Here is a 19,212-nt window from a genome sequence, read left to right on the forward strand (position 1 = left end):
AGTGTGGGTCTCCTTGCCTTGGCTGAGGTACCCCCCTTTGCGACACACAACCATTATTTTACACCGTCCACTCCTCCCTCAAGCACTCTCCTGTCCTCGAACTCGCGCTGGGCTGGATTTTCCTGATGCGGGTAGTCTGGTCCCTCAGCGGGGCTCTGGTCGGGAGGGCTGTGTGGTCCAGTTCATTCTTGGTAACTATTGTACATCTGTATCGTAAACTTGCCGTAATAGTTCTCATTTGTGCAATGCTTTGCTTTTGCACAGTGTTTACGTTAAATGAGTGTTGTCACCAAAGCAACCCACGGGTTTGGGCGTTGTTAGGAAGAGTGTCAAGCTGGGCACGGGTTGCGATCCCTGCAAAGCTCAGGCGCCCGTGCCTCCTGAAGTAGGAGAGGGTGGCCCGCGGGTGGCTCTCCATCAGCAGGGATTTGGGGACTTAGGATTCGAACATCCTCAATGAAGAGGTGCTTCATTTGGAGTGTGGCCCGGGAAGCTTAAAAGAGAGAGAAGAAAAACAAAATGGAAGTATTTGGCCCCCAAAGTGGCATCTGTGAAATTCTGTGTAGAATTCTTCCTACTGGTGCCTTCAAAAGTTCTTGAACGTTTTCTGAACATACTTTGATCCCAGCATGTAGAACAACTGCCAGCAGAGAGGAGGTCTAAGTCGTCTGTAATCTGCTGACATATTTAACCAAAGGACTATCAGTCGCGCTGTAGTGCATTGCAAATACTAGCTTTCTTAAACTTGTTATTTATTTATTTTGTTTTTTTAAATTAAGATTTGGGATATTTTCCCCTTCCCTCTGGACCTACCAATATCTCTCTTGGTATGTCTTCTTGATTTTCGTTGTCATTGACGAGATGTAGGTACTAGGTAATTTCTAGTTAAACTTTCCTGCTATGGTCTTGCCTTTTTTTAAAAAAAAAAAGTCCAGAAAGTACCATACAGAGGATTGGTAGTGTAATATTTCCTTTTTCTTTTTTCCTTTCCTTTTTTTTTTTTTTTTTGAGACGGGGTCTAACTCTGTAGCCCAGGCTGGAGTGCAGTGGTGCGATCTCGGCTCATTGCAACCTTTGCCTCCCGGGTGCTGGTTCAAGCAGTTCTCCTGCCTCAACCTCCTGATTACAGGTACGCGGCACCACACCCGGCTAATTTTTGTATTTTTAGTAGAGACGAGGTTTCACGGTGTTGGCCAGGCTGGTCTTGAACTACTGACCTTGTGATCCACCCTCCTTGACCTCCCAAAGTGCTGGTGTTACAGGCAGCCCAGCCTCTAGGATAATATTTCTAAAGGTGTTCTCTGTATTTCCAGTAGTTCTTCAGTTAAATACCAAATAAATATTATCTAAACTCCTGAGCCTGTCAGTGATAGCTTTCTAGGGCCCTAAGTATGTTTCCATAGCTCTTGTCTTAACTAGCCAGGAAACCCAGCAAATTTAGCCGAATCACTGTTTTCCTAACTGTGCCACATCTCCTTGCTTTTGCTGACTGTTTCTTTGGCCTGAGGGAGCTTTTCTCTATCTACAAGCGTCAAAGTGCTTTCTCTATCTACAAGTGTCAAAGTGTTCATTCTTCGTAAACACCAAAACAAATGCCACTTTCTCCACTGGGTCAAATGGTATCATGAATTCTACTGTTATTTTATATATAACAATTATAATATTCTCCTTTTAAAAACAATTGATGTGTATGTAGGATTTATTAAGTAACTTTGAGAATAGAATTTTTTAATTAAAATCCTGTTTATGTATGTATCTTTGTGGGTATTTTCTGTAAATAAAATACACATATTTACCTTTAGTGAGGGCCCTATCATTGAAGGAAGATTTAGTTCTCGTATTTTTACTCATTGTAAGGTTTACAACATACTGTATTTTTTCATATAAAATATGATAATCTCCCAAGTTCCTTCTGACCTAATAATACTACTAATACTACAATAATAAACCCATGCTTTATCATAAAGTAATCAATAACTTCAAGAAGTTGAAATATAGAGAGATATAATAGCATCACTCTTCATCCAAGTACCAATAGATGACATTTTGTCTAATATTCTCATTTACATCAGCCCAGTTTTAATATATTCATTACCAGCACATTTTTTTTTCAAAATTAATGCTGTTTTGTAAAATATATTTATTTATTGGACATTATCATTGTATTTCTTCTCATTAAACATTCTGTAACATCCTATTTTAATTCTATCCAGTTAATATAATTTTTTTCTCCCCTATCTTTAATGTTTTAGTTAAGTTATGCTATCACATATAACAATGCAGTGAGCATACTTTTAGATAACTATTTGATTGTATCTGGTATTGAAATACATTTAAGGAGCTAGGCATGGTGGCTCACACCTGTAATCCCAGAACTTTGGAAGGCCAAGATGGGAGACTCTCTGGAGGCCAGCAGTTTGACACCAGCCTGGGCAATATAGTAAGACCCCATCGCTACAGAAAACAAAATTAGCTGAGTGTGCCTGGAGTACTAGCTGCTTGGGAGCTGAGGTAGAAGGACCATTTGAGCCCAGGAGTTTGAGGCTGCAGTGAGCCATGATCGCATCACTATACAACAACCTGAGTGACAGAGCAAGACCCTGACACTAAAACTTAAATACATTTATGTTTAGTTTTTAATGATATTGAACATTTTTTATGTGCTTTCAAGACATGGTTTAAATTGATCTTTGTATTTCCTCACACATCTGCGTGACGTTAGGTACTGAGTGAGAGCATCTGTAACAGCTTTGAAATATCTTCCCAAACAGGTAAAGCTCCAGATGGCTCTGGAACTTGTGAGGAAAGAGTTGGAGGATGCCTTGACTCAGGAAGCCAATGTGGGGAAAAAGACTGTCATTTGGAAGGTAAGACCGTGTTGGGGCTTTAGGAGGCTTGCTTATTTGAAGGATCCAGATTTGGGTCAGTAATTCTTCCACCATCTTCCATTCTCCAGCACTTTTGTTCCATCTCCATATATGCCCAAGAACACCTCAGAGCCATCCTGGGTCATCCCTGTCCCCTCAAATGATATGGTTCATTTTTGTTCTTTTTGTCTCTGTTGCCGTCACCCAATCCAAATTACAATTAAGTAGCTTTGCTAGCTTGATCTTACTGTAAAACCCACTGATGTATCCCTGTCGCCTAGAATAGCATCTGATCCTGTCACTGCTAGTTTGAAAATATTTGTTAGGTGAATGAAATAATGACTATTTCACAACTTTGTAACAGAAGAAGTACAGCCCAAAGTGATCATCTTATATACAGGGAAATAATCCGAACGTTCAGCCTTTTTTGATCATCTGTACATACACATATTCCATTTTTTTATACCTCACTAACTCTTTTTATTCCATGTTTCATTCATGCGCATGCATGTGAACATGTGTATACACATATGTGTACACACAGTGATTCGTACACACACACAGTGATTCACACACACGCACAGTGATTCTCAACCTGAGGCGATACCCACCCCCCTCCCCCAGATACATTTTGCAGTTTCTGGAGATGATATTTTTGGTTGTCACAACTGAGGAAGGGGGGTGCAGTGCACCTGTCATCTAGGAGAGACAGGAATGCAGCTTAACACCCTGTAGTCCACAGGACAATTCCCATATCTTATGAGAAAAAATGATCTGTTCAAGATGTCAATAGTGTCAAGATTGAGAAACTATATATAGAAACTGTGTGTATAGTTCTATATATTCATATAATGTATTATGTAATATGATGTATAATAGATTATACTCTACAGAATATTCCTATTCTTTCTCTTTTTCCAAATAACCCTTCTTTTCTGATGACTCTATATATTTATAATTATTTCCTTCTTGTTTTCTTTGAAAATTTCATCTTATACTCTATCTTTACACAGATATTACATAAAGACTTTTTAAACTACATTTTTCTATATTTACTACATTACTAGATTACTATATATATACACATAGGGATAGGAAAAGATAACACTTATCCCAGAAGAAAGATGTACATTAAGGCCAGGCATGGTGGCTCACACCTGTAATCCCAGCACACTGGGAGGCCGAGGCAGGTGGATCACCTGAGGTCAGGAGTTCAAGACCAGCCTGACCAACATGGAGAAACCCCGTCTCTACTAAAAATACAAAAAAACAAAACAAAACAAAAAATGAGCCGGGCGTGGTGGCGCATGCCTATAATCCCAGCTACTCAGGAGGCTGAGGCAGGAGAATCGCTTGAACCCAGGAGGTGGAGGTTGCAGTGAGCTGAGATCGTGCACATTGCACTCCAGCCTGGGCAACAAGAGTGAAACTCTGTCTCTAAAAAAAAAGGAAAAAAGAAAAGAAAAATGTACATTATAGGTAAATAATGTAGATAGTGGTAGGAAAGGATAAAAGTTATCAATATTCAATAATATTGATGTTAATAACTTTAGTACCTAACGTTACTCAGATGTGTGAAGAAATATTTAAACTTATTAATGTTGATACTGACAAACTTATTCATCAATATTATTAACGAATATTTTTAAACTAGTAGTGACAGTATAAGATGCAACTCTAGGTGATAGGGATATAGCAGTGGGTTTTGCAGGAAGAGCAAGCTAGTAAAGCATAGTTTGGATTGGGTAGTAGCAATCGAGGTAAAAAGAACAAGAACAAAGCTTTACAATATTAAATAATGTTCGTTATTTGCCTGTAATGTACATAGTGATAGGATGTACATTATTTAATATTGTAATATTGATGGATAATTTTTGTTCTTTTCAGGCTGAAATACAAGTCTATTGTTTTCAATCCTGGCCTGACCGTAGATCTATAAAATCAGAATCCCCATATCGGAGAGCTGAGTTCCTGCATGTTTTAAACCCTGTACTGATTATTCTTAAGTAGGGATGATACTGAGATCCCTGTTCTAAGCCAAGTAAACTTGCATGATCTTTACCATCAAGAATGTATCCATGTGAGCCAAATGCAGCAAGCACATTTTTGGTCACAAGGTATTCTAAATACTACAAAACAACCTTTCCTGTTTCTCTATCTGCAGATATAGTTGTGCTCAAGAGGGTGGTGTGAAAGGAAGATGAATTGCAGGCAAATCGCTTCCCACCACACCCCCCTTCATGCCCCAGGTATGACTCAACTCTTTTCCAGTGGCTTTTCCGTGGGGTTATTTGCCCCACCCCACGACAGCACAGCCTCGGATATGAAGAGAGCTTCTCATATTTACATGAGTTACACCTTTCAGGAATCAGTGTATGGAATTCAGACTTGGCTGATTTCAGAAAGAAGATGAAGTTTTCTGAATCTGGTGATTTAGAAAATGGTAGAAGGAGGTAGAGTTGGAAAATGGAAGGAAGGAGTTAAGTCTTAGGGGATGTTTAGTTTAAAAAGGTGATAGCGTATGCCTTTTAGTCAAAGCAAGAAGTTACCACGTTTGAAAACAGGTAGATAGGCTGGGCCCAGTGGCTTACACCTGTAATATCAGCACTTTGGGAGGCCAAGGCGGGCCGATCATGAGGTCAGGAGTTTGAGACCAGCCTGACCAACATGGTGAAACCCTGTCTCTACTAAAAATACAAAAATTAGCTGGGCATGGTGGTGCGTGCCTGTAATCCCAGTTACTTGGGAGGCTGAGACAGGAGAATCACTTGAACCCAGGAGGAGGAGGTTGTAGTGGGCCAAGATTGTGCCACTGCACTCCAGCCTGGGTGACAGAGCAAGACTCTGTCTCAAAAAAAGATTAAAAAAAAACCAGGCAAATGACTTCACCTATAAGGCAGTATAACAATGTAACAAAACTGCATTTGTACCTCAGGAATATATACAAAAAATAAAATAAATTGATAGGACAGAGAATGGGAGGTACAGATACTTTGAGGGAGTGATTTGCCTCTTGGACTCAGCTTAAAGTTAGTTTCCGATATACTTATCTCGAGAGAAAATCTAGAAACTAAGCCTGGGACGAAGTATGTTCCTTAGGTCTATTCAGAAACTGAAGATGTGAGATTCAGGTAGAAATCGGGGTTAATTCCCTGACGTGAACTCTGAAATCAGTGGCCTGAGCATCACTTAGTTCTTTCTTGGCTTTGTAGAGAATGTTAGGCTTACGGTTTTGTTCACTATTACCATATTATGAAACAGCATTCATATTTTCTCATCTCTCAGCCTTTTCTTATTCAAACAATTCTAGGTCTCTAACATTTCTTCATAATTCAGTTGTTCCTAGTGGTTCTAGTGACTAATCTACTAGTAAATAGTAACTTCTGTTGTGTGACTGCTCTACGCTGATCACTGTTCTTGTAGTTTTAACAGATATTCAACTGTAATCCACATACTCTTCTTTTTCCCCACGTTTTTTAAGAGATGGAGTCTTGCTGAAATGCAGTGGAGCAATCACAGCTTACTGCAGCCTCGAGCTCTTAGACTCAAGTGATCCTCCCACCTCAGCCTTGTGGGTAGCTGGGACTACAGGGCTTACCACCATGCCCGGTCAGTTCATTTGATTTTTTTAGAGATGGGGTCACGTTTTGCTTTGTTACTTGGGCTGGTCTTGAACTCCTGACCTCAAGCAATCCTGTTGCCTCAACCTCCCCAGAACCTCACATTTTGTATATGGTACTGAAACTTCAATATAAAAGTGCCTTGCCCCCAGGCCTGTGGCAAAATGGGAACTCCAGTCCAACAGTATTTTTTAAACTTAGTTTGAAAACTCTCCTGGGCTATTTCTTATACGAATGGACTCCAGTCTGTGCATGTTGTTAGAATGCAGCCAGTCAGTCCACAGAGTTATGGATCCCAGGGAAGTCTGGACATTGCCTTCTCCAGCACTGTCCTGTACATGGCTGCAGGAGGCTGAGCGCTGATGATGTGATCCACTGTGTTACCTCAGGAGAAAGTGGAAATGCAGAGGCAGCGCTTCAGGTTGGAGTTTGAGAAGCATCGTGGCTTTCTGGCCCAGGAGGAGCAACTACAGCTAAGGCGGCTGGAGGCGGAGGAGCGAGCGACGCTGCAGAGACTGCGGGAGAGCAAGAGCCGGCTGGTCCAGCAGAGCAAGGCCCTGAAGGAGCTGGCAGATGAGCTGCAGGAGAGGTGCCAGCGCCAGGCCCTGGGTCTGCTGGAGGTGAGACCGGGTGCCAGAAAAGCAGGCAGGTGTGAAACTGAGGTGACAGGGACTAGTACAGTGGCTTTCAGAGACAAACACTTTGGCGTTTATGTTCTTTAGAAAAAGGACACCCTCGAATTTACTCAGAAGGCAGCTTAAACACCCTAGAATTTACTCAGACACCATTCCTGGCATCAGAATCATGAGATTCTAGAGAATCATATAGTTTGAGTCTGGCATGGTGGCACTTGCATGTAGTCCCAGTTATTAGGGAGGCTGAGACAGGAGGATTGCTTGGGCCAAGTAAATTGAGACCAGCCTGGGCAACATAGCAAGACCCTGTCTCAAAAAACAGACAGACAAACAGCATATAGTTTGTTTTAAGGACTAAAGAATTTTTAAAATTAAAATGAGTGATTTCTGAAAATTTACACAGCTAGGAAAAGAACAAGCTACACTCTGCTGGCTGAGAAGTAATTCCTAAAACCTCAGAGTCAGTCTGCAGTCTGTCCATGATGGCATTGCTGTTTTTCAGGGATGCCTAACCCAGAAAGTCTGCATAACACATTTTAGTGTCACCAGCCAGAAGGATGAATAATGATTTAAACTGTCCAGCTTGAAATTGTTATATTGGATTGTAAAGCAAACATTGATTTCCTGGCCCACATTGCGTGCCCATTCCAGGTATGGTGAGGAGGGACTACGTGGACTCCCATGCAGCTTCCTCTCAGTCTATTTGGGATTAGAGAACAGAAAGATGAATAACATTGAAAGGGAATCTTTGTTTTTAATCCTCTGTAAAGACATCATATCCCAAGTGAACAGGGAAAGCCAGAGCTGTTGATGGATCCATGTTTTCTTGATCGAACCAATGGCAACAGAAATGTATCTGGGCCAACTTCTGTCTCCTCCCCAGTGACTCACTCAGGGGATTCTAAACTAAGTGATTCATGTTCTCATTTAACAGCTGACCCACAGAGTCTACCTTTTCTGACCCAGTTCTAGACACTGAAATTACCATGAATATAAATAATCATATTAACTCACTGTATAATATTTGCAAGTACAGTTACTAAACAGTACTGATTACGAGGTAGGGGACCATGAAGTGAATTTGTAAAACCATTTAATTTGTCTCATTTTATCTTATATATATTAAATTTATATTTTATTATTATTGCTGTGCTCATTTCCTTTTTAGCAAACTAAGAGTCACAAGGCATTTTCCAAATAGCAGATAGCAAAACACAAGAACTTTGACAGTTTCTTTTCTTTTCTTTTCTTTTTTTTTGAGACGGAGTCTCGCTCTGTTGCCCAGGCTGGAGTGCAGTATGCAGTGGTATGATCTTGGCTCACCGCAACCTCTGCCTCCTTGGCTCAAGCGATTCTCCTGCCTCAGCCTCCTGAGTAGCTGGGATTACAGGCAAGTGCCACCACACCTGGCTAATTTTGTTTTTTTTCTTTGCATTTTTAGTAGAGATGAGGTTTCGCCATGTTGGCCAGGCTGGTCTTGAACTCCTAACCTTAGGTGATCTGCCCACCTCGGCCTCCCAAAGTGCTGGGATTACAGGCGTGAGCCCCTGTGCCCAGCTTGACAATTTCAACAACAGTATTGCTCTGCCCACCTTGGCCTCCCAAAGTGCTGGGATTGTAGGCATGAGCCACCCAGCCCGGCGTGGAAGGATATATTCTTAAATAAGGTATCTTATCTATCTACTTTTTTATAAGGACAGGATCTCACTCTGTCACTCAGGCTGGAGTGCAGTGGCTCAGCATAGCTCACCGCAGCCTCAGTCTCCTAGGATCAGGCGATCCTTGTGCCTCAGCCTCCCGAGTAGCAGGGACTAAAGGTGTGCACCACCATGCCCAGCTAATTTTTAAAAAAATTTTTAGTAGAGATGAGACTTCATTGTGTTGCCCAGGCTGTATATTTTTATGCTTTCCTTTCCCTTTCTTCCCTGGTACTAATAAGCTACATTTTACCCCCGAAGGCCAAGACTGAGGCCTGACATTCCCATATAGGGCAAAGCAAATTATTTCCCTGCTTTTATGCCATCAAAACTTATCTGACTGGCGACTGTTTTTAAGGGCAGAGGGGAAATGTATCCCAAATACAATTATTAATATAATAAATGTATCACAGATATATTTATTTAATAATCTACTTTGAGAAAGTAATGTTAGTAGTTATTAAAGACTTCCTTTATTAATCTACTTAGATAACCTACTCATAGGAATAGCTCTGGTACGTTGGTTCAGAGAATTAGGAATTTATAATTCCTATGAAGACGTTCAGGGAAACATTTTGTGTCTTTATTTAAGGAACTCACCCCTGCCCCTCAAATAAATTCTATGAGTACTTAGGATCTATTTTATCCTGCTCCATCCGAATTACATGCAGAATGTTACTCTGTTACAGTATCCAAGTGGCAGAATTACTAATTCAGAAGATAATTAAATTGATAGATGTTGCAGGAATTAACCTAAACTTTGTATAGCTTTAAAGAAAAGAGATTTGGCTGGGTGCAGTGACTCATGCCTGTAATCTCAGCACTTTGGGAGGCCAAGGTGAGTGGATCACTTGAGGTCAGGAGTTCGAGACCAGCCTGGCCAACATGGTGAAACCCCGTCTCCACTAAAAATACAAAAAAATAAAAAAAATTAGCCAGGCGTGGTGGCGGGAGCCTGTAATCTCAGCTACTTGGGAGGCTGAGGCAGGGAGGTGGAGGTGGCAGTGAGCTGAGATCGCGCCATTGCACTCCAGCAGCCTGGGTAACAAGAGCGAAACTCCATCTCAAAAAAAAAAAAAAAAAAAAGATTTATTGTCCCCTATAATTTTATCTTAATAATGTTTTCCAGTAATTTCTAAGGAAATTTCCTGGTGTCCTCAGTCTGACTGTGAAAAGCAGTTCAGAGTCCAGCTCACACTGTCTTTTTCTTTCCTTTTCAGGGTGTGAGAGGAGTCCTGAGCAGGTATGCGTGCTTTCTGAATTGGTGAAGGGATTGGGAGAGGGAGAGGAGCTGGTGGAGAACCCTGCTGACTTCTGTGGTTTCTGTGCTCTTCCCAGAAGTAAGGCTTTCACAAGGCTGGAAGCAGAGAACATCCCCATGGAACTGAAGACAGCATGCTGCATCCCTGGGAGGAGGGAGCTGTTGAGGAAGTTCCAAGGTAATTTGCATCTTAGAGACTGGGAATTAGGCTGCCTGGGGTTTGCCTCCTATTGAAGTTTGTTACTGTGCCAGTCAGCTGCAGTGAGCAACAGAATCCTAAAGTTTTAGTGGCCCAAATCAGCAGAAATTTATTTTGAGAGTGTGCTGTTGGTTTGTTCCTGAGTGTGGGGACTTCTGTGCCACATCTTCTCACTCTGAGACCCATGCTGACAGACCATGCTCCACCTCCCTCTTGGTGCTGGGAACCATAGAAACGGGCAAGGTTATTGAAGAGATGGGGGAAGAAGTTGTCTTACAGAGTCAATACAGCACCTCACTTCTGGTCACCAAAATGTGTGGAGATTTCTCCTCATAAACAGCCGATCTGTTCTCCAGCACATACTCCAGCCGGATGTCCTTCCATGCAATTTGATTTTGACACTATCTACCTGGAGATAGCACCAGGTCCCCCGGGTTGAGGGCTTAGTCCCACAAGACTGACCCCACTTCACGTGCCAGCCACAAGCACAGGTTGTGGCCTGTGATTCTGACCAACTGACTGTCAATCGGGGTTCCCACAACCCCCTTCTTGAGTTCACTTGAATTCCTGAAAGAGCTCGTAGAACTCAGGGACACACATTTACTCATTTATTATAATGGGCATTACAGAGGCTAGAGATAAACAGATGGAAGAGATTCCTAGGGCGAGGTTTGTGAGAAAGGGTACGGAGCTTCCACACCTTCTCTAGGCATGCTACCTTGGGAACCTCCATGTGTTCAGTGATCTGGAAGTCCTCAGGACTCAGCTCTTTGTTTCTTTTTTTTTTTTGGGATGAAGCCTTACTCTGTCCCCAGGTTGGAGTGCAGTGACACTATCTTGGCTCACTGCAACCTCCGCCTCCCAGGTTCAAGCAATTCTCCTACCTCAGCCTCCTGAGTAGCTGGGATTACAGGCACACGCCACCACACCCGGCTAATTTTTATATTTTTAGTAGAGGTGGGGCCTTACCATATTGGCTAGGCTGGTCTCAAACTCAACCTCAAATGATCCGCCTGCCTCAGCTTCCCAGAGGGCTGGGATTACAGGCGTGAGCCACCCGCCCGGCCAATGAACTCAGTTCTTTTAGGGTTTTATGGAAGCACTTTGTAGACGTGATTGATTAAATCATAGTCCATTGGTTTATCAACCCACCCTTCAGCGCCTCTCTCCTCAGAGGTGGGTGGGACCATGGCATCTAGCGCTGAAAGTTTCAAGCCTCTAATCACATGGTGGGTTCCCCTGGCAACCCACACCCAGTGGGAGGCTTTCTGGGGCATCACCAACTATCAGTCGTCTTAGTAGCATACAAAAGACACTCTTGTCTTTCTGGAAATTCTAAGGATTTTAAGAACTATATGTCAGTAAACAGGATGTAGACCAAATACATACCTCACAGTATCATAGGCATGGTGACTGTAGACCAAATAGATACTTCCCAGTATCGTAGGTATGGTGACTCATGCACTGTAGACCAAATACACACTTCAGAGTATCATAGGCACCATGCTGAATTGGGGCGTGTGGCCTTCCTGAGATTTCATGGCTAAGCTAAACTATCAAGGAGACAGTGCAGGGGACAAGGGGAAACTTTCCCCTTGCACTGTGAATGTTTGCTGAAAGTCAACTGACCAAAGACAAATAGGAACAAAGGCATAGAAAAAGTTTAACATTCAAAGCACAGCGGAATCGCAGGAGAATAATTACCCGGTAACTCAGTGGGATACGGATGCTTATATACCCTTCTTTATTGGAGGAAAGGGAGATGGGGAGGTGTGGATGATTTTAGAGGGATAGTAAATGAGTTTTTGGTGGATTCATTGGACTTGGAGTACATACAGTGGCTTGGGACAAAGTCTGTTGAAAAACAGACAGTGGTTTGTGACTGAAGTCTGTCCAGGTGTGTTGACAGACTTGTCTGTCTTCCTGCAGTATGAACTAAATTAATTAAAACACAGGGACTTTAGGCAGATAAATGAGTGTTAGAATAAAGCTTCCTCCAGTGTGTGCTCATCTCCAAGGGCCTTTAATTTAAAATAATGGGCCATACTGGGGTGCCGTATTTTAGGGTAGAATTCTCTGGTCTCCTTCAGTGGGATAGTGGACCATGCCCAGAAAAAATGAGGATTGGTGTATTCATGAGCAGTATCAGAGTCACAACCACCCATAGAGTCCATATTTGGTTAGAACAATGGGCTCAAAATTGTAGTTCATCTCTTATTAGCTGTGATGTAACGTTAGTTCCAGTAAATTTACATTTCTTTGTTTATAAAATGCTAAAAATAAATTGTTTGGAGGACAAAATGAAACATTTGAAAGCACCCCGCCTCCTAAAAGTAATCAATATGAAAGCATTGCAAAGTTATTAACAAGAAGTTTGGTTTAATGTATTGGTTGAGAATTTGATGAGTTGCTTGAATTAGTGAGTCAATAAAGCCAAAATATTGTCAATTATTTTTATGTAGGAATAAGCAGTGTCACAAAAAATTAGTCTGTTCAATCTGATTGTATTATTCTTTAAAACAGTATAGATTCAGTATTGTTTAAAATTTCATTTTAAAATCTGATTTATCCCAAGTAATGAAAACTGACTATGTCTAAATAGTGGCTTCACTACTTACAGGGAAAGAGTGTGAAGTCTCTTAATGAGAAAACCCATCTCCGCAGCATAGTACCCACGTTCTTCTGGGTAGATGAATGTATACTAAATACCCAACTTGATTAAAATCATCATGGCACCCTTAGACTCGGTAACCTCATATCCATATTTATTTTTATTGAATGAAATAATTCAAAATATTTTATTAATTCTATCTCATCCATTCTTTTAAACATTGGAATATATCATTAAACAACAGCAACAACAAAATATGCTACAATCCATAGCTTTGTGTTGCAGATATGTACTTAACCAAAATATACAGGCTGTAAGAGGCTGATACAGAATATTGAATAAAATAAAAAAGTATGAAAAGGGTAACGAGAAGTTCTGATTTTGAATAAGGTGACCAAGAAGGACCTCGCCCCGCGGGGATAACACAGCAAATATATGATCTGGAAGAAAGCACTCAGACAGCAGAAATGAGTGCCGAGGCCTGACGTGGAGGACGGCAGGTGTGTTCCAGGAGCTGTCAGTGTGGGGACTCTGTGGCCGACTAAAGGACAGGAGGGTCAGAGAGACCATGGACGGGCTAGATAGGCAGGCCGCTCTGAGCGTGATACTTTATCCCTGAGTGACATGGGGCGTCACTGAAAGTTGTGCCTATCAGGCCGCTCTGAGCGTGATACTTTATCCCTGAGTGACATGGGGCGTCACTGAAAGTTGTACCTATCAGGCCGCTCTGAGCGTGATACTTTATCCCTGAGTGACATGGGGCGTCACTGAAAGTTGTGCCTATCAGGCCGCTCTGAGCGTGATACTTTATCCCTGAGTGACATGGGACGTCACTGAAAGTTGTACCTAGAAAAATAGTTTGGTTGGACTGATGTTTTATGAGGATCACTTTGTGTGGTTTCTTGTAAGTAAATTACGGAGAGGAGAAGATTACATGGGAAAAGCAGTTAAGGGTCTTTGCAGTAATTTGATGAGAGATGATTATGTGTTGGAACAGATGTTATTACGGAAGGTGCCGCGAGGTGGACATATTTTTGTTATACACTGAAGGCAGAGCTGTTAAGATGTGCTATTGGATTATACCTGATGTGCTATTAAAAAGAAGAGCCATGAATGATTCCAAGGTTTTGGAGCTTGCGAACTGGCAGAATGTGATTGCCACTTCTATTGATGAGGAAAGCTACAGTTGAAGCAGAAGAAGCGCTTGGGTTTTGGACACGTGGATGTTGCGATGAGTGCTTAATATCCAAATGTTGCTATCAGGTGGGCAGATGAGTGTACAATAGGGATTTTCAGGGTAAAGTTCAAAGCTAAGCACATACATTGGGAATCAGTCAGCATATGAATGGAATTTTATCAAAGCAATGAGCCAGTCAGCCCCCGGGTAGATAGGGAGTGAGGTGAGAGAGAGATGTCCACGTCTTGGGACCATAGGTTTCTCCAGTGGCGGTGGTGGAGGAGAAGAGAACAGCAAAGACGATGAAGGAGTAGTGAGCAGGGAGAGAAGCGAAACATGGATGAGTGCTGTCTGTGGAAAAGGGAGATTTTTCCAGCATAAGTGGATTCTCAGTAGTGTTGAGAGATACAGAAAAATCATTGAAGAGGAGCTCTGGGCCAGGTGCGGTGGCTCACACCTGTAATCCCTGCATTCTGGGAGGCCGAGGTGGGCACATCCCCTGAGGTCAGGAGTTTGAGACCAGCCTAGTCAGCATGGAGAAACTCCGTCCGTCTCTACTAAAAATACCAAGTGAGCCGGACATAGTGGTGCATGCCTGTAATCCCAGCTACTCAGGAGGCTGAGGCAGGAGAATTGCTTGAACCCAGGAGGCGGAGACTGCAGTGAGCCGAGAGCACACCATTGAACTCCAGCCTGGGTAACAAGAGCAAAACTCCATCTAAACAAAAAGACAAACTCTGACAAACAACCGGTCATCAACATGCAGGTCCCTGGGAAGATGGACGTGAGCAGTTTGGGGTGTGGTCACATCATGATGAAGAACTGAGTTCAGAAGAGAAGGGGTAGGGAGAGGAATGGGATGTAGACCATATCAAAAGCCATTTCACAGGTCTCTTTTGTTAGAAATGAAGCAGACAAATGTGCTGGAGCAGGCACGGCATGGGAATACATGACTTCTGTTAAACGCACAATCTGTGGAGACCTACCTTTCCATCTCTGTTACTTACCTCTAGAGTTTGGGAAGACCACATGAACTCTTTGACTCGGAATCTACTCTTGCGTAATGTAGGGATGACAATGGTGACCCTCAGGGTGGTTACATGAGTTAATAAAAATAATGCAATATGCAGTTATGTGACCACTCAGGTTGGTATCAGTAAAAGTTCACCAGGCCAGGCACGGTGGCTCACGCCTGTAATCCTAACACTTTGGGAGGCCGAGACGGGCAGATCACCTGAGGCCAGGAGTTCAAGACCAGCCTGACCAACATGGAGAAACCCCATCTCTACTAAAAATACAAAATTATCTGGGCGTGGTGGTGCATACCTGTAATCCCAGCTACTTGGGAGGCTGAGGCAGGAGAATCAGGAGGTGGAGGTTGCAGTGAGCCGAGATCGTGCCAGTGCACTCTAGCCTCGGCAACAAGAGTGAAACTCTATCTCAAAAATTAAATTAAATTAAATTTAAAAATTAAAAAAAATTCACTAGGCTGGGCATGGTGGCTCACACCTGTAATCCCAACATTTTGGGAGGTTGAGGCCGATGGATCACTTGAACCCAGGAGTTCAAGACCAGCCTGGGCAACATAGTAAAACTCCATCTCTACAAAAAATACAGAAAACTAGCTGGGCATGGTGGTATACGCCTTCCCAGCTACTCAGAAGGCTGAGGTGGGGGATGGCTTGAGTCTGAGAGGTGGAGGCTGCAGCGAGCTGTGATTGCACCACTGTACTCCAGACTGGGCAACAGAGCAAGGCTCTGTCTCAAGTTAAAAAAAAAAAGGTTCACTAGAAGTGTTTAAAGGCAGGTGAGTATAGTGGTAGTGGCAGTAGTGGTAGTAGTAGTAGCAGTAGTAGGAATAGTAGTAGCAGTAGTAGTAATAGTAGAAGCAGTACTCTGATATTAAAAATCAAACTATATTAACATGTTAGTCTGATTTTGCATTGCTATAAAGAAATACCTGAGGCTGGGTAATTTATTAATATAAGGAAATGTGGTTTATTTAGGCTCATGGTTCTGTAGACTGTACAGGAAGCATGGTGCTGGCACCTGCTTCTGGTGAGGCCTCCGGAAACCTGCAGTCATGGTGGAAAGCAAAGGGGGAGCCAGCGTATCACATGGTAAGAGGGAAGCAGTGAAGTGGGCAAGTGCCAGGTTCCTCTTAAACAACCAGCTCTTGCATGAACTGACAAAGAACTCACTTATCACCAGTGCGATGGCGTTAAGACATTCATGGGGGGTCAGCGCCCACGATCCAGCACTTCCCACTAGGCCCCACCTTCAACACTGGGAATCACATTTAAACATGAGACTGGGAGGGGATACACACCCAAACCATATTATTAATTAACTGACTATTTATAAACAATGCTAATAAGGAAATCCCACTGAATATTTTATATCCACCCTTTACCACATAAATCCATCTAGATGTGTTTATTTATTATGGGTCAAATGTCTCATCAGTCTCGCTGGGACTTCAGAGTATCAATGTTTTTATTGTTACATAATGAATAACTACAAGCTTAGCTGCCTAAAGCCACACCATTTAGTAGCTCACAGTTCTGAAGGTCAGACATCCAGGTGGGATCGGCTGACTCCTCTGCTTAGGTTTTCTCAAGGCCCAAATATGGGTGTTGGCCAGGCTAGGCTTCTCTGTAGGTCTGGGGAAGAACCTTACCTCTAAGCTTATTCAGGTAGTTGGCATAATACAATTCCATGCAAATGCAGTACCGAGATTCCTGTTTTCTTCTGGCTGTTGGTTGGGGGCCATTCTCAGCTCTGGAGATCACTCTCAGCTCTAGAGATCAATCGTTTTTCTCCTCATGTGACCTTTCCATCTTCAAAGCCAGCAAAGAGATATCAAATCCACGTCTTACTGACCTTTCTTGCTGCCACCAACCCAATAGCCAGAGAAAACTTTCTGATTTTACAGGACTTGTGGGATTAGATTAGACTCACCTTGATAATCTCTCTCTTGTCATATAGTGTAACATACTCATGAGACTAACACCAGGTTGTGAAGGTTGTGGGGTTCATCTTAGAATTCTGCCTACCACAGTAATATAATTTTGAAAGTAGCGGGCTTAATATTAATAAAATTCTCCTATAGATTTTTAAGAAAAGAATTCCTAAGGGGTTTATAAATTTTATGTTAAATGCAGAAGATCCTCCTAAGTGCACCCAAATGCTTTGGATATAAGCCAGACATGGTGGTGTGCACCTGTAGTCCCAGCTGCTGGGGAGGCAGACATGGGAGGATCGCTCGAGTCCAGGAGTTTGAAGCTGTAGTGGACCACGGCTATGCCCATGAATAGCTCTGCACTCCAGCCTGGGCAACATAGCAAGACCCCATCTCTCTCTCTCTCTTTCTCTCTTTCACACACACACACATATGCACACACACACACGCTTTAGATGTAAATAAAAGGAAACTAAATGATTATTTACTTGGTTTGTCATCATCAATAGTTGTTTTTATTGAGGAAGTTAAAGAGTTCTGGGTTATGCAGAGGTAACAGTGGAATACACCACAAAGTAATAAAGAATAATAAAGTAACAAGATTTCACCTATAAGGCGAAATACTGATTTGTTTTCTCTAGGCGTTGTTAGAGAGAGAAGTGAGGAACTCTGGGACCATTCATTTCAGTGGTTTCCTGAGTTTCTACCTTTCTTTCCTTTCACCTGCTCCACCACATTCCTTCCGCAGTGGATGTAAAGCTGGATCCCGCCACGGCGCACCCGAGTCTGCTCTTGACCGCCGACCTGCGCAGTGTGCAGGATGGAGAACCATGGAGGGATGTCCCCAACAACCCTGAGCGATTTGACACGTGGCCCTGCATCCTGGGTTTGCAGAGCTTCTCATCCGGGAGGCATTACTGGGAGGTTCTGGTGGGAGAAAGAGCAGAGTGGGGTTTAGGGGTCTGTCAAGACACACTGCCCAGAAAGGGGGAAACCACACCGTCTCCTGAGAACGGGGTCTGGGCCCTGTGGCTGCTGAAGGGGAATGAGTACATGGTCCTTGCCTCCCCATCGGTGCCTCTTCTCCAGCTGGAAAGTCCTCGCTGCATTGGGATATTCTTGGACTATGAAGCCGGTGAAATCTCATTCTACAACGTCACCAATGGATCTTACATCTACACATTCAACCAACTCTTCTCTGGTCTTCTTCGGCCTTACTTTTTCATCTGTGATGCAACTCCTCTTATCTTGCCAGCCATGACAGTAGCAGAGTCGGGAAATTGGGCATCCAGGGATCATTTAGATCCTGCTTCTGATGTAAGAGATGATCATCTCTAAAGTTCTGTTCCCAAGATGCAGTCCCAGCCTAGCAGATGTTCCTGGAGTGGGGTGAAGGATATCAACATGCTAAGTTTTAACAGATACCCCATTTAGGTCAGCACTTGATTCCTTGTTGCTGTGAAGTATTTCCATGGGACAAAAGAGGGAATACGAAATATTTGGATATGGAAAGATTATAGAGCATAATAATTTTATAAATGGAGCAATCTCAACCTCTTATTCTAGATCACATTTTCTTGATGAGTCTTCCTTCAAATTAATGACCTTGGATTGCATAAGGATTTCTATACCTTCATTATAATTTGTTATTCCTTTCAACATCCTTGTATTCCAAGTCTTCCATATAAGAATTAGACATGGCAGTTCTTAAACTGATGCAGAATGGTCTGATACTATCCCAGTATCACATCCACACTTCTGTTTCTCCTCCTTTTTCTGATATTCCTTCTCATTCTCTCCTTCCTCCTCTATCTCTTTCCCTGTTACTCTCTCTCTGTCTCTCTCTTGTTCCTTATTTTTTGTTTCTTACGTCTTATTGTTTAACCTGTTGCTTCCTTCTAGATTAATACATTTAGAGCCATTCCTTTATACAGTCACATTTCCTATGACTTTACTCAATTACTTTTAAAATCCTTTTTATTCTGGGACTAATTTTTAAGAATTACAAAGTTAATTCCTCTGAATCTAATGTCACTGACTCCTAGACTTTTTCCTTTTCTTTGGATACCCTTTAGGAATTTATCAGAATTTTCATTCAACTCGTTCTTTAACGTAGATATTTATTAGTTATAAGACCTTAAGGCTGGGCGCAGTGACTCTTGCCTATAATCCCAGCACTTTGG

General features: G+C 42.5%; 1 protein-coding gene across 1 annotated transcript in view; it reads left to right on the forward strand.

Annotated features, from left to right (window-relative positions):
* Nucleotides 1-18,650, forward strand: part of TRIM58 (tripartite motif containing 58) — a 19,291-nt gene extending 641 nt beyond the window's left edge. Inside the window, exons 2-7 of the mRNA XM_011955783.1 lie at nt 2,253-2,319; nt 2,749-2,867; nt 6,877-7,107; nt 10,040-10,062; nt 10,158-10,258; nt 17,778-18,650. Coding sequence (XP_011811173.1) covers nt 2,253-2,319; nt 2,749-2,867; nt 6,877-7,107; nt 10,040-10,062; nt 10,158-10,258; nt 17,778-18,367 — 1,131 coding nt within the window. The 3' untranslated portion in view covers nt 18,368-18,650. The remainder of the gene's footprint in view (nt 1-2,252; nt 2,320-2,748; nt 2,868-6,876; nt 7,108-10,039; nt 10,063-10,157; nt 10,259-17,777) is intronic.
* The last annotated feature ends 562 nt before the right edge of the window (nt 18,651-19,212 follow it).

Source organism: Colobus angolensis, unplaced genomic scaffold (genome assembly GCF_000951035.1).
Source record: "Colobus angolensis palliatus isolate OR3802 unplaced genomic scaffold, Cang.pa_1.0 Scaffold40, whole genome shotgun sequence".
NCBI lineage: Eukaryota > Metazoa > Chordata > Mammalia > Primates > Cercopithecidae > Colobus > Colobus angolensis.